We start from the raw sequence: 14,642 nt of genomic DNA on the forward strand, positions 1-14,642 counted from the left end.
CACCATACACAAGATACATTTTATTATTTTTAAATACTTAAAAATACAATATTAAACTGAATATGCATTCCTCCCATATCATATTGTCCTTGATAAATGGTCCTCCAATAAGGCTGGACACTAAAAAGTAGCAGGTACTGAAATACTGAATGCTGACGGAATCAGATACAATGTGCCCAATGAAACCAAAATAGTATATTAAATGCAAAATATTATACAAACACAAAATTTCAATTTCAATAGTTGCATCCCCATTTATTTCTCTTGCTGAATGTAAGAGGAAAATCAGGATCTATCATAATTGTTTGCATGTCTTTTAATATGTCCAACTTAGTATGTCTTGTAATGTTAGCTAAAATGAGTGAGTAATAATTCCTGACGAACTCGATCAGCTTCAGAGTCAAGTGATTCCATATGTTCATATTCTTCCTCTGGCTGTTCCATCTGTCCCATCGTTTGGGAAGACCACACATCCAGTCCATGCTCTAGAGAAATGTTATGAAGCACGCAGCAAGCCAGAATGATGTGGCTGGCCTTCTCAGGAGAATACTGCAACGTGCCCTTTGACCCATCCAGACAACGGAAGTGGGACCGAATTGTCCTGAATGTACGTTCAATGACATTGTGAGTGGCTGAATGTGCCATGTTATACCGGCACTCTGCAGGCGTTTCAGGAATATGCAGAGGGGTCATTAACCAAGTGCGAAGAAAGAATGAACTATCACCTGTCAAAAGAAAAAGAAAGATCACAAACCAAACAGGGACAGGAGAGTGCAAATAATTCCATCACCTGATAATAAAACCAGGCATCTATATGAAGCCAGTTATGTGTATGAAGCCAGGAGGGCAACCAAGATGATCAAGGGTCTGGAAGCAAAGCCTTATGAGGAGCGCTTGAAGGAGCTGGGTATGTTTAGCCTGGAAGAGGAGACTGAGAGGAGATATGATAGCCATCTTCAAATATCATAAGGCCTGTCACATGGAGAAGGGAGCATGCTTGTTTTCTCCTGCTCTGGAGGGTAGGACTCAAACCGATGGATTCAAGTTGCAAGAAAGGAGATTCAGACTAAACATTCGGTAAAACTTTCAGACAGTCAGAGCTGTTGACCACGAGAAGTGGTGGACTCTCCCTCCTTGAAGGTTTTTAATCAAAGGTTGGATGGCCATCTGTCACTGATGCTTTTGCAGAGGTTCCTGCATTGCAAGGGGTTGGGCTAGATGACCCTTGGGGTCCCTTCCAACTCTAAGATTCTATGTTTTATGCTACCCTATTATTCTGTTTCATGCTACCTTTGTTTGATTTATCTTTATAGAGGGAGAACTGTAAAATCTGCAGTTTTGACACATAAATGTTATGTGGCATGTCACTGAACCAAACAGAAATTCCACCAAAATAGACTTTCAAAGATGCCAGTCATGAGAAAGAACTTACCAAGTAGCCAGCCATCTTTGTGCATGCCAGCTTCAAACTGGTTCCTGAGGGCTGACTGCTGCAGCACAGCACAGTCCTGCAAGCTGCCTGGCCAGTGTGTTTCCGCACTCAGTAGCATTCCCCTGGCGTCACAAACCATCAGGCAGTTTAAAGAATGAAGGCCCTTTCTATTCACATATGACAAGTCCTCAGCACTGGGTGCCTTTATTGCGACATGGTTGCAATCAACTAGTCCTAGTACCCCTGGCATACCTGCCAGCCCATAAAAGTCATCTTTCAGATGCTGCACCGACACTTCATCATCTGGGAAATGAATGAACTGAGATGCCCTCTCCACCAGGGCCTCGGTAACATTGGCAACACAACGGCTCATAGAGGCCTGGCTGATGCCAATGGCATCTCCCATGTGAGTCTGGAAAGAACCAGAAGTGTAAAAACCTAATGCAGCAAGAATTTGCGTCTCTGGGCTAATGGCCCTTGATCGTTGTGTAGGACGAGAAAGGCTGGCACCCAGAAGATCCACCAGATAGTAAATGAAGTGACGTGGGAAGCCATACATAGACACCAGATATTCATCAGTCACATCCTCCAGTTTGAAACGATCAAGTGTTCGATGCCCACGACCATATAGCAAGAGATCACAATCAAGAATGGCTATGGGAACAGCCATGATGGGTTGATCTTTCTTCTCTCTACTCACCTACATTGGAGCCAAAAAAAAGGAAAATTGAGGACATGGATCCTAACAGCCTACTTGACTCTTCTGTCAATTTCATACTAATTACACACAAATAAACCTATTGGCTTAAGTAAATAGGGTTTTGAAATTAGTTTACAAATGTACACTTTAATTTAACTTGGCATTTACACTAATTGCTATGAGACCAGATCATACAACTGAGAACACAAGGAAAAGAAATATAGAAAACTTTCCCACAGTCCTATTAACGTGGCTGAGTCCTACCAGATAACATTCTACCAGAAAAGTTGACAATATTATCTCCATGGGATTCTGCTATTAATTTCAATGAAAGAGCCAATGAATCATGGTCGTAGTTCTGGGAAATTTCCAGTGGAATTTTTTTTGGAGCTGTATATAATTTCACACAGGGTCGTGGGACATTCTTGAGAAAGCAAGAATGCACAATTAGTACTGACCTTGGGTCATACGCAAAATTGGAACTGTTGAGTACATATTTCACAATAAATTAGTGCTATGTTTACATTCTCTCTCTGAACCGGTTAAACAAGACTAGGAAAATTTCTTTCTTTATGTGTTACTGCATTAAAATTAATTGGCTGTATGAGGCATGAGGGTGTGAATTGGCAAAACTTAAGCTGGTGATATTTTTAGAAACGTGCAGCACTGAAAAACAAAGAGTTGCTTTGTTCTAATGCTTGTTAATAAGCTGTGCTGTCCCTCAAGGATATTTTTTCTGTTTGTCCAAGTGCACACAAAATCTAGAATTCTGGAACAACTGGAGTTGATAAATGTACTGAAACTATGTGCCTAAGAAGAGCAAGTTATATAAACAGAGATGCTACACCCAACCACTCTTTTCCATTGTTAAGCAAGTCAGTCATATTCTAGTGGCAAGGAGCTGTCTTGAGAACCAAGGAGTTCCAATCTTGCAAAATCAAAGTTTCAACAAAGTAATACTGTATTTCTTGTATCCTGTTTTTTAATGTCTACCAGTGACTCCCAGTAGTTATAATACAAAGGAGGCAGGTAGGTATCTAATTAAATAGCAATGTAAGGGGCACTTTGGTATCAGATATAGCCTATAAGTTTAGGGTGGCATCTCTACAAGAGAATTTTTCTGTTCTCAGTTGGAGTCCATTGCTGGAAAGAGCCAAAATGTTAATAGTTTGCATTATCTCCTCATTCCTGTATGTAATAAGCATTTCCCCCTCTTCATATACCCATGTGTTGCATTACATAAACATAACATTCTGTCCCTCTGAATGTATGGAGAATGCTTGAGTGTCATCCCCCCTCTCATAATAGTTGTGTTATTGTGCACTCACAAGATTAACAATTTAATAATAATAAAAACCAAAAACCAATGGATTGAATCTGGTCTGGCTCCTCTATGAACATCTGATACCAAAGGTGTGAATTCCCCCAAACAACTGAGGGATTACCTAGTATTAGCCATCGTTGAAAATAAGCCCACAAAAGTAATTAGCTCACCACCACAGCCTACTAAGAAGCCAGAAGTCTGTGTTGCCATGGTGGCCATGGAGGAGGGAAAGTCCCCTCTTCTGTGGCCAACATGAAAATGCAAGCTACTAGACTCTTAGAAGGCAGCTTTTTTAACCAGCTTGCTAAGTGAAAGGGCATGTAGGAAGGAAGGGTATATCTGCTCCTCCTTCACTAGCCTATTTCGTGGTTATGAAAGAATAGGCTTTCCTTCCTGCCTGGCTAGCAAAGAAACCAAGTGGACTGGCAGAAAAGAGACCAAGTAACCCACTCCTCCTCCACCAACCTGCTCATTCACCTACATGAATTTCCTGGTCACCCATGAGTACCAGGCAAGTTGTCAAAAACAAGGCAGGTTTTACCTACGTCAATAAACCAACTCAGAAGATGTGCCAGCATACATACAGACTCTGCTACCAAGACTCAGCTACACAGCTGCAAATAAAATATTTTAAATGTTTTGTAGAGTGCAATATACAAATGTGACACTAGATGGCGAGAGTGAGCTATGCCAAATTCAATGTATTTTTCAAAACTTTTTTTAAAAAAGCATTTTCATAGTGTTTTCTAAATGTGTGTAGATTCCAGCCAAGAGACTAAAAGATAAATGCTTTCCTTTTTCCAGCCATGAATACAAAAGTAGTTGCAACTGACATATGTGTAATATATTATTTTGTCTCAGTAACAGCTGAGGCAATATGTCTACTTAAAAAAATTATTCCTGGTATTTAGCAGCTAGTTGTTAAGCCCACAATTAACTGTTGTAACTGATATGTCATTAATATCCCTATCATCATTTTGAAAAGCAGGCAGGTCTCTGTGAAAGGGGCATGAATTTGCCTTATTGGAGGATGCTGTGAAAGCGGAACATGCAGCAGGGTAACCCAACAGTAGTTGTGGGAAATCTTACCCGCTCCAACTCTCCCCATCAGCACCGGCCAGCATGGCCAATGGTGGCAACGGTAGTGCAACACCATCTGGTGGACCAGTGCTGGATTTACGTATAAGCTAAACAAGTTATAGCTTAGGGCTCCACTCTCTTGGGGGTCCCCAAAAATTTTAAAGGGGAAAGAAATGGATGTACATTTCCAAAATATAAGATAAAAAACAAATAAAATAAAACCTACATACAGCAACAGTATTTTGTGTTGTGCAGGCTCCTATTTGTTATGTTCAAACGGCTTTAGATACCTATTAGGTCCATAAATTACCATATAGTATATACAGTATTCAACACAAAAAACAGCGGCAATTTGTTGTTGACAAAGGACAGCTGGACATATAAAGGGTCCCATTACCTTCAGTAGCCTAGGGCCTCATCAAACCTAACTCCGGCCCTGTGGTGGACTACAAGTTCCTCCCTAGAGAAGCGGGGAGAAGACTGGGGGGGCGCAAGGGGGTCTTCCAGGGAGGACGGAAGCGGGAGAGGGGTTCTGCGCTTGGAGAAAGACTGAAAGCGCAGGATATAAGCATGTTTCGCGGCGCGGCTACGCGTCCACACCTCCCTCTCCGCCGGGCCCCCGATTTACCCCGATAGCGCAAGGAAGCCTGTCCCGAAGTCCCTTCCCAGCACCCGGATCCCGAGGCGGAGCTCCAAGTCCCTCTCACGACGCCCGGCCTGTTCATTCCCAATCGCAGATTCCTCACGAGACCGGCCCTTCACCCCTTTAAGCCTCCCAGGTGGGCATTCTCGCCTCCCGCCGATACTTAACGGCTGCGGGCTGGCCCACTGGGGCGGGGGGGGGTCGCTGATAACGGGAGGCGGGTCCTCGTCTCTGTGGAAAGTGCCGCGGCGGATGCGGAGTCAGCGCTCCCCGCTTGCCCTGAGCGGATGAAAACAAACAGCAGCAATGGCGGCGGCGGCGGCGGCGGCTGCAGGGAGAGTCTGCGGCCGTGAGGGACACCCTGGATGTGTAACCTGCGACGACGGGCAGGTCGGCTCTTAGGGCCTGAGCGACTTCTCCTCGAAGACCGGCGCCGGTTCCTCAGAGGGGAACCTCTCCTCGAAGGGGCGGCGCAAGCGGAGACTCCACTCGTACGCGGGCCAGCAAGCCTTGGGCATTCCCAACCCCTTCCCTAGGCTGGACCAAGCACTGGGCAGCGGCGAGTGGAGGCCGGATATTGGTCACCCGCCTCGGGGCCAAAGGTCCCAACAGCCCTTCTCCCCAGCAGGCGCTGTTTTCCCGGCAGGCTTGGGCTACGAATCTACGCGCACCCCCCACCCCCCGCCATATTCCCGGACGGGGCTGAGGGAAGCCTTGTCCCGCGCGGGAATTGGGCAGCGAAAGGTGTGCTAGGAAGAAGAGAGACGAGAGGCGGGCGGCCCTCAAGTCTGCGGGGCCGGAGGGGTCTCGGTGCTGCGAGTCCCCATTGGGGTTCCTGAGGTGACCCCAGCAAAGGACGTTGCCACGTCTCCTCTCCGAGGAAAGAAGCCACAGGAGGCGGCGAGGGCGGCACCTTCCAGCCCTTCGAGTCGAAACCAGCCGCGAGGATTTTGGAGAGGCCCACTGGGTCTGACCATGAGGAGGGGCTAGGATAGCCTCCGGGCTCGTCCCCGGAATGAGACCCCGAGCCGTCACCTCAGCCTTCTCCCCGCAGGTAATCCCGGCCTGCACCTCAGATGCACATAATTTGATGGGTTTCGACTAGGCTTCTGCTGGAGTAGGGTGATGGGTCTGCTCCCACAGAGTAGGTAGGGGTGGGGAGAGCAGCGGATCACAGTCTGATTGTATAGAGTTGTGGGTAGTAGGGAAAATAGGGCTGTGAGGACTGTTTACTTCTAGACAAACCTTTCAGAACCTAAGGAGTACTGAAAATAAAACCTCCTTGAGGATGTGATGTAGTCAACGTATGACGTGGCACGTGCATGACCTTGGGTTTAAACCCAGCTACACCACTAAATTTCTTAGCATGTGTGATGTGGGAGCTTGAATATATCTGTAACTTTGTCAAAAGGGAGTTTTGTTGACTGAGGTTGTTTCAGATCTGCTGTTGATAACTGATTAAGCTGCTTTAAAGCAACAGTCTTCAAAGGATTCCAGCAACACAGGACCTATTTTCACTAACCAGTTCTACATCATGTGTTCCCTTGAGGATCAAGCTGCCAGTCTTTATGCTGCATACTTTGTCTTCATCATGTGATCTGACCTCATGGTCTTTTGATCTAGAGATATTTCTAAATCTTTCAGGCAACAATGTGACTGAAATAATGTGAGGCTTTTCTAACTCTTGGGCCACAATTCAACACAAATTCAAGTATGCTGAAGTTCACTGAAATCTTAACCAAAACAGTGCAATTCTGCTACGAGGAGTGGGACTTTCTCTCTAGTTAATACGTTTAGTATATCAGTCTTGGTGTGCCTAACTCTGCACTGGAATGTGGCTCTGGGTCTTTAAAATACCTATTGCGTAATGGAAAAACTAGGCCATTCGCATAAACAAAAAATAGTTTAGTTAGAATCACTGGCTTTTTTGAATTTCAATAAAAGAGAAAAGGCATTTTAGAAACATGTTTTTATTTGCCTTAAAATTACATTTCTTTTCCCCTAGAATTTATATTAACTTAGGGACTAAGCAATGTTTGCTACCTTCCAGTTTGTTGTAACAACAAGAATAAAAAAGTTGATAATCATAGTTTGGTTCCTATCAAGAAGAAAATCTACCTCAAAACCTAAAATAGGGCTGCTTCATATTTACAGGAATTAAGGCATATGCCTCTGTGTACTATATCTGCCAATAGGGTTCCTTGTAAAGTGTTAGAATTTTATGTCTGTTCTAGTTGATTTTCATGTATGCTGCATTCACTGAGGGACCCCAGAGCTAGCCGTGGCTTTTGATGACATCTGTAGTGTGCACACAAATCAAACAGAATATGGTTCTTGCACATAGTGGGCAGTGTTGTAGGTACACATATTATACTATGCACATTGGAAGCAACCCTCAGGAGGTACAAAATGGGGAATTCTTGTAAGCTGTCTCACTATTTTAGGAAATATAATAAATGGGGATAAGTGAACCATAGGTCTTTAGGACATCATATTTAGTATTTTCTCCAAATTTAGAAATATATGTTCATAATGTAACAGAATTAATTTTCATTCCAGAACAAAATGAGATCCAGCTTGTCAAGTTTATAAACATATGCTTTCTATGATAGAATGTGTACTAAGAACAAATTCAATTATCCAAGTGCCAGTGTTTATGTAATCAAAACATTACCATGCATGCACAAGAGAGAGATATCAGCAGGCTTCTGGGTATCCCAGCTTGCAAAAGTACTAAAAATCTTTAGGTTGAGGCAGGGGAGTCAAAACAGCCCATTGAAGGCTGAGTACATTGACTGAGGTGGGTGATGCCAGGAGTGTAAGGAAGGAAGGCTTGGCTGACTGGAGCACTATACAGAAGCACTCCATACTGCAACATATTCTTACTGGCCCAAAATATTATATAGTCAGTTTTCTTCTAATGTTGTTAAATAATTTATGATTATTATTACATGTAGCTGTTGTTTTTTAATTCAGGAAATCAGTAACTTACAGTGGATTCCCACAAACTCTCCTTTCTAGGTACTGAGCAGGCTGAAATTTCTTGCCTTTAACATTACACTCAGTTCTCTGGGTCCAAGAAAGACTAATGGTGAGGTGGCATACATTAGATCTGCCTGGACTTGAATTCAAGGATAATTATTTCTCCTGAAAGAATCAACCCCTAAGTTGGAGCTCTATCTAGTGTTTCTTGTTCCTCTTAGGAGATTGTGATGCAAATGTTGCCAAGACAACTGCTCCCTACTCTCAAAACATGGTAAACAGGCAAAGGAGGAGCAGGTTCATAAATGCTTTGTGTGTCACCCAGATGTGTTTGGCTTTTATTTGAATTTTTTTACTGGGCTCTTTTAAAATGTTTTCCTGCTTTTAAGGAGTTTGCACTAGAGAAAGCAATGCTGCTGTTAATTGGAAAGCCTTGTGAAATAGAAAACTGTCTTATACTGAGTGCATCTAACCCAGTATTGGTTGTTTTGACTGGCAGTAGCTTTCAAAGTTTTTGAACCAAAGTTTTTCACATCCTCCTGTTACCCAAGTGCTTTTAACTGGTGATTAAACCTGGAACTTTCTGCCTCCAAAGTTAATGCCTTGCTACTGAGCTACAGCTTGGCCCAAAGTGAATGATCTATAACCTGAGAATCATGAAGTATCTCTGATATTCTAGTAGCTTGTGAAGGTTCTAGAATCACTGCACTGAGAGACATAACCAGTATAATTGTCCATCCTGTATTCTCATTGAAATACTATATGGGTTGAGGTTACTCATTTCGTAACACCCTTTGTTTTAAATGTCTCTGCCAGAATGGAGAGCAAAGAAAGCTGTTTCCTTACCCTGTAAAAAGAAACCTGCCACCACAGTGTTATTGAAGAACAGTTTTGATCTGAGAGAAGGTGATATCTAGCTTTTGGGGAAAAAGTCATTGTAATTTGTTTTTGCTGCTTTATTACTCCGTTTTAATTAATACTTATTAATTTAATTTTTTTTGTAAACCGCTTTGTGAGATTTACCTGAAAAGTGTTATATAAATAATAATAAATGAAATATTTTGCTTTAGATATGCTGTGTATTATAGTTACTCAGGAAAGAGGCACTAAAAGCAGCAAGGGTTTAGAGTAGGATTGGTCCCGTGGAAATTACCACCATGCAGTAAAGCACAAGCATGTCTGAAATATACAATAGACCATCACAAAGAAGGTGTGTCACATATGTGAATTTGTGTTAGATTTCCATTATATAATGGAAGTTTTTCTTCAAAACTTCAAAAATGAAAATTTTGATAAGTGCTACAGTTTGTGTGTATTGATTTTCATGTGAGGATGGGGATGTCAGTTGCAAAAAGGCTTTCTGAAGCCTAGAACCCAATAGTTCCCTGACCTGACTAGCTCATAGGTAAAAATATCACCTTTTAGATAATGTTGGTTATCCTCTGGGCTGAAAATAAATATTCTGACATTAAGGCTCCAGCTGTGTTCAGTAACATTGGTAGATCACTGAGAAAAATAGTGTGTGATGTTTAGCATGATCCACTCAAATTCACGGGACAAGTTAGTCAATTTGTGTTCCATTGATTTCAGTGGGTCTTCTCAAGCACGACTTAGTCTGTATCCAGCTCATGATCCATATATTGGTCAAATTCTGATATACAAAACTTTATTTTCAGCAAGCAAACATGCAAATTTTCCTAACTACAGCTTAGGTCAAATCTGTTGGCCCTTTTTGTTCTACACTGCATTTTATCTGTCACAGTTTCATGATAACTAGGTAGGTATCATTGTTCATTTATCAAGAAATGAAATAGTTTATCAAATATCACACCTGTTTAGAGAAAGAGACAGTATTATTCAGGTGTACTTTGCACTTTTGCCCAGTGCTGAGTCCATTGCATTTTAACATTATATTGTTTCAAGGAATGTACCTGTGAAGCATTCTGGGATGGTGGAGAGATGGGATGGTGGGGAGTGTCTGGGGGTATCTTGAAGACATTTATTATGGCATGAACTTTCACAGACTAGCACCTGCTCATAAGTATGACTTAGCTACAGTAGGGCTGTGACATGACAAATGCCAGCTCTGCCCACATATCCACTCCAGCAACACAATTGGAGGACTTAATAAAAATATCGTCAGCTATACTGCCATCAGGGGGTCAGTCACCTGCCAGTACTGCTCTGCTGCCTACATAGGTCAATTTTTATGCAAAGAATGACTTCCATGTGTAGACTCTCGTTGCTTTGTACAAATGTGCTTCTTTAAATGCATATAATGACCAAACTCATTTGGCACTTAGTTCTAGCAAGTTCAGCAGCTTAAATGAAATGTGATCTTTTCCTGCTCCAGTTCCCATAACAACTGAGCTGATTCTGAAAATGCACATAAACTTTTCACTGGTGCATATTCTCTTCGTGGCTAGTAGTTTATTAATGTAAATCACACAAATTTATCTCAGCAAGGTTAAGATTAGTTTTATGTCTCTTTAAGATTACCATAGTTTCCTGAAGTTCATTAACTTTGATTAGTTTAAATAATATAGTAAGCTCTCCTGTTAGTAACAAATTGGAATATTTATGCCTGTTCTATTCTAGATTTCCATATGCAATGGACACTGATCTCAGCTCCCAGGACAGGAAGGACCTGGACAAGTTCATCAAATTTTTTGCCCTGAAGGTAATTTTTTGTTTTTTGGAATAGAAGTAAAAAAAAAAAAATCCACATTCCTGTTGCACTGTGACAAACCAAAACTCCCTGTACTTATTGCAGTGCCACATGCTGCCGTGCCATAATGTTGATTGATGCAATGTCAAAACCTTTTAAAACAACATTTTCTGCTGATCTCTGACTTCATTTGGATTTCTAAAAATATAGATTATAGTATCAAAACAAAACAAAGCCCCATAGTCATCCAGCTTTTGAATATGACAAGCTCTTATTTGACTGTCAGGTGACTTGTCTGCAGACCTTGGGACTGAATCACATATGCTTAAGAGTCAAGGAAAGGGAGTTTGGAACTGGGATTCCAGGTAGACAAAGCAGGAAGCCACACAGTGGTGAGGTTAGGGAAGGGAAGGGAAGGGAGGTATCTAGATATCAAAGCCTTGCTTATAGACAGCATCCTATAGCATCCATTGATTGTCCTGCGCTGATTGACTGAGATTAGTATAGATGTTGCAGAGCAAGCTGGTAAAGCGTATGTACAGATTAAAGGAGAAATGTATGGTTTTACCAACAAGAGAGGTGAATGATCTCGACAGCAAGAGGGGAAGGATAAAATCATGGAAGACCAACAAAAACACTGAAGTAGTGAAAGCGGTTACTTTTGTTTCTGTGTTTCATCTCATCTCTCTCCTGTTTAGTAACAAATCTTGACTTCTCACAAATCTCATATTTTCTCTTTCAGACTGTACAAGTGATTGTCCAGGCCCGACTTGGTGAAAAAATCTGTACTCGATCATCATCCTCGCCAACAGGCTCTGACTGGGTAAACTATATTCCTCATAGCAATCCCATTATTCCCATACTTGTGTCATGTTAAGATACAGGAAACAAAAGACTGAAGCAGAACTGCAGACATAGAACCATACAAAAATGTTAAAACAGAATTCCTTTTCTTTTTAACCACATAAAACTACTATTTGGGCATCTTGTGGTACTGGATATAAAAATAATATATATGTCTGAATAGTTTCTACCTCAGCTGATTCTGGGTAGATTTCTCTTAATTGCTTTTCATCTGTGGCTCAGATAAAAGCTCTCAAGAGAGGAACTGTTAATAGAGAGAACAAGGAAGGAGCTGGGAAATTTTTGTGATGATATTATCTGCTTTACAAAAAAAAAAGTAAAGCAAGACTGTTATTAGTAATCATCAGTGTGTGACAGCAGAGAATATTTTGTCCTGTTGTCATCTTGATACGAATCTAATGTGTACCCCAAATTTCAAAACCTGGAAACCAAAAAAGTATTTGCTTGCAAATGTAAATGTGGCATCAAATCTAATGCGCACACTAATTTTTGTGATGAAATTTGGCAAAAAAGGGTGTGCATTACATTTGAGTAAATACAGTAAGTTGTAAGTTCCAATACATACATTCCTGTTGTGTGACACATGGTAGATTTCTCAAATAAGTTCCTCAAAAGTAAAATCAACTCTCTTAATTTTGCAGTTCAACTTAGCAATCAAAGATATCCCAGAAGTTACCCATGAAGCAAAAAAAGCCTTGGCAGGACAGCTGCCTGCTGTTGGGCGGTCAATGTGTGTGGAAATCTCTCTCAAAACCTCTGAGGTAAAGCCTAAGCAAAACTATACTTCTGCCATCTTCATGTTTTAAGGCTCATGTCAGCAATGTCTTCATACTATACACATGATATCTATTGCAAGCGTTTTTTAGCGCACCACTACTGACACTGTTAAGGAGAGTCTATACATAAAAAAGAGCCACCCTAGGTCATAAACTGCAGTTACTATGTTGTTGTCACATTCTTTATAGAGGGTTGTGTAGAGGCACCCTAACTATCCAAAATAGTTTTTCAGCCTAAATACAGTATCTGTTTTTAAAAGAATCATCATTAGAAAAATAAAACATGAACTGTATGATGGTTACCACGTATAGGGTTGAGCTTTAAACAAGCAAACAAACTGCTTTCAACAAACAGCCCACCAGAAGCATGTGGGCTGGGGCCAAACTGTTGAGGCCATTTGTAAGTATATTTGTCATTTGAAGTCAAAAGGAAGCTGAGCGCATCTCACAAGGGGGGAAAGGTGCTCCTGTTTTTATATACATATCTTTAATCTTATGAATCAGAAGGAGCAAACCATAACTACAAATTCATTATTACATGAAGTATTTTGAATTTTGTGTCTCCATTCAACTTCCAAAGGAACCACAGTAAAATCAAAAAAGATTATTCATATGATGATAAACTTATTTTGCAGGTTTTTCCCATTCATTGAGCATCTCACAAAGATGTTATTTAAACATTCCTTTTTCCACTGCAGGGGGATTCCATGGAGTTGGAAATTTGGTGTTTGGAAATGAATGAAAAGTAAGTGTGTGTTGCTGATTCTTGTCCAATAAGCAGATATTCCTTGGCTGACTGAGTGCATAAGGGCACAGGACTTCATCTGAATACTAGTTGCTGGGAAACAACAATGGGAGAGGGCTGTTGCACTCATGTTCTGTTTGTGGGCTTCCCATATGCATTTGGTTGGCCACTGTGGGAAACAGAATACTCAACTAAATAGTTATTTGGTCTGATACAGCAGGACTCTTCTTATGTTCTTAGTCATGTTCACAGTTTCCCCACTTGCTTTGAAGCAGATATAACAGGGTAGAGCTAAAACCATGTGAGGTTTGGATTATCTTCAATGACTATAGTTGCAAGCCAATATGGTTAAATGGTAATAGCAACCACTCCGTGTGCACTCAGGTTTAGGAAATGCATTAATTACAAAATAGGAAAGTTGAGTTAAATTAGGTTGTTTTCTGTTGGTTGTTTTGGTTGTTGGTGATTTTAAATGACTAATTTAAATCAATTCACCCTGGATCTAAAAGGGCAGTTATTATTAGATGGCAGAAAGCTCTAAAATAAATCCTCCTATTGACCCATGATTTAAATAGCCTGTTTTGATTTAACAATGTTGTAGAAGACACTGGAGTTAAATTATCTACAGTGAGTCAGCAGTTTAGTTCTGATTTATTTTTTTTTAATTCTGCATCAGGCAAACATAATTAGCCACAAGCATCTGCTGCTTCGTAGCTTTTACTTGTCTCCTAGACTAGAAAAATTGCAAAGGGGCTTAAGGTTTTATGACAGTTATCATTCAAGTAAGAGAGAACTCTTGGTATCTGTTAGCTGAGAAATTCAAGTGTCTTTTCACAGAACATACCTGCTCAGTATTTAAAGTCATGTGTATCTTTTTGGCTAGGTGCTGAAGTACAAGGATTTCTAATTGATTAAAAATAAGAATTATGCAAGATAATTGTATAGGTATCTACAAGCTATATAAGAAAATAAGCTACAAAATGCTCAAAAACTTAACAGTGATTAATTCTAGTACAAGATTATTTGTAACTTCTGCAAATACTTTTTTGCAATTAGATAAATATTCTTTGAGAACAAATTGCATAAGGTATATGAATAGATTGTCTTTCTGAGGGCAGGTTGTAATCTCAATTGCTTCTATTTTACATGGCTAAATCTAAAATAAACCACAAATGTCACTGTCTCTAGCTTGTATTAGTGTACTTTGTGTCACTTCATTGAGAATATTGGACTAACTCATTTCTGTGTGCTTTTTAGGTGTGATAAAGAAATCAAAGTTTCCTACACTGTGTACAACAGACTGTCTCTATTACTGAAGTCTTTACTTGCTATAACAAGGGTGACTCCAGCCTACAGACTCTCTAGGAAACAAGGTCATGAATATGTAATATTGTACAGGTAATAAATATTGAAATAGAAACAATAGAA

The 14,642-nt window shown here is 40.7% G+C and overlaps 2 protein-coding genes across 23 annotated transcripts in view; one reads left to right on the forward strand and one right to left on the reverse strand.

The window, feature by feature from the left end:
* Window positions 1–5,300, reverse strand: HARBI1 (harbinger transposase derived 1). 3 transcript variants are annotated; one of them, XM_083602705.1, is made up of 3 exons: window positions 5,165–5,300; window positions 1,433–2,132; window positions 1–725 (listed from the first exon to the last, which is right to left on the reverse strand). In XM_083602705.1, exons 2-3 carry the CDS (start codon window positions 2,100–2,102, stop codon window positions 349–351), a joined length of 1,047 nt encoding a protein of 348 aa, XP_083458831.1. In that variant the 5' UTR covers window positions 2,103–2,132; window positions 5,165–5,300; the 3' UTR covers window positions 1–348. The 3 variants fall into 3 exon arrangements, with proteins under 3 accessions (XP_083458831.1, XP_083458832.1, XP_083458830.1); XM_083602706.1 differs by having other exon boundaries at window positions 5,137–5,264; XM_083602704.1 differs by lacking the exon at window positions 5,165–5,300 and adding an exon at window positions 4,934–5,067.
* Window positions 5,085–14,642, forward strand: part of ATG13 (autophagy related 13) — a 23,798-nt gene continuing 14,240 nt past the window's right edge. For 9 of the 20 annotated variants that reach the window (XM_083602284.1, XM_083602297.1, XM_083602299.1 and 6 more), the window contains exons 1-7: window positions 8,910–9,098; window positions 9,838–9,938; window positions 10,760–10,841; window positions 11,572–11,652; window positions 12,335–12,454; window positions 13,168–13,214; window positions 14,472–14,612. In XM_083602284.1, the coding sequence (XP_083458410.1) occupies window positions 9,928–9,938; window positions 10,760–10,841; window positions 11,572–11,652; window positions 12,335–12,454; window positions 13,168–13,214; window positions 14,472–14,612 (482 nt within the window). In that variant the 5' untranslated portion in view covers window positions 8,910–9,098; window positions 9,838–9,927. Of the gene's footprint in view, window positions 6,234–8,862; window positions 9,099–9,837; window positions 9,939–10,759; window positions 10,842–11,571; window positions 11,653–12,334; window positions 12,455–13,167; window positions 13,215–14,471; window positions 14,613–14,642 lie in introns of those variants that run through there. The other 11 variants (XM_083602295.1, XM_083602298.1, XM_083602301.1 and 8 more) reach the window with 7 other exon arrangements.

Source organism: Podarcis filfolensis (assembly GCF_964270895.1).
Source record: "Podarcis filfolensis genome assembly, chromosome: 1".
In the NCBI taxonomy this organism is placed as follows: domain Eukaryota; kingdom Metazoa; phylum Chordata; class Lepidosauria; order Squamata; family Lacertidae; genus Podarcis; species Podarcis filfolensis.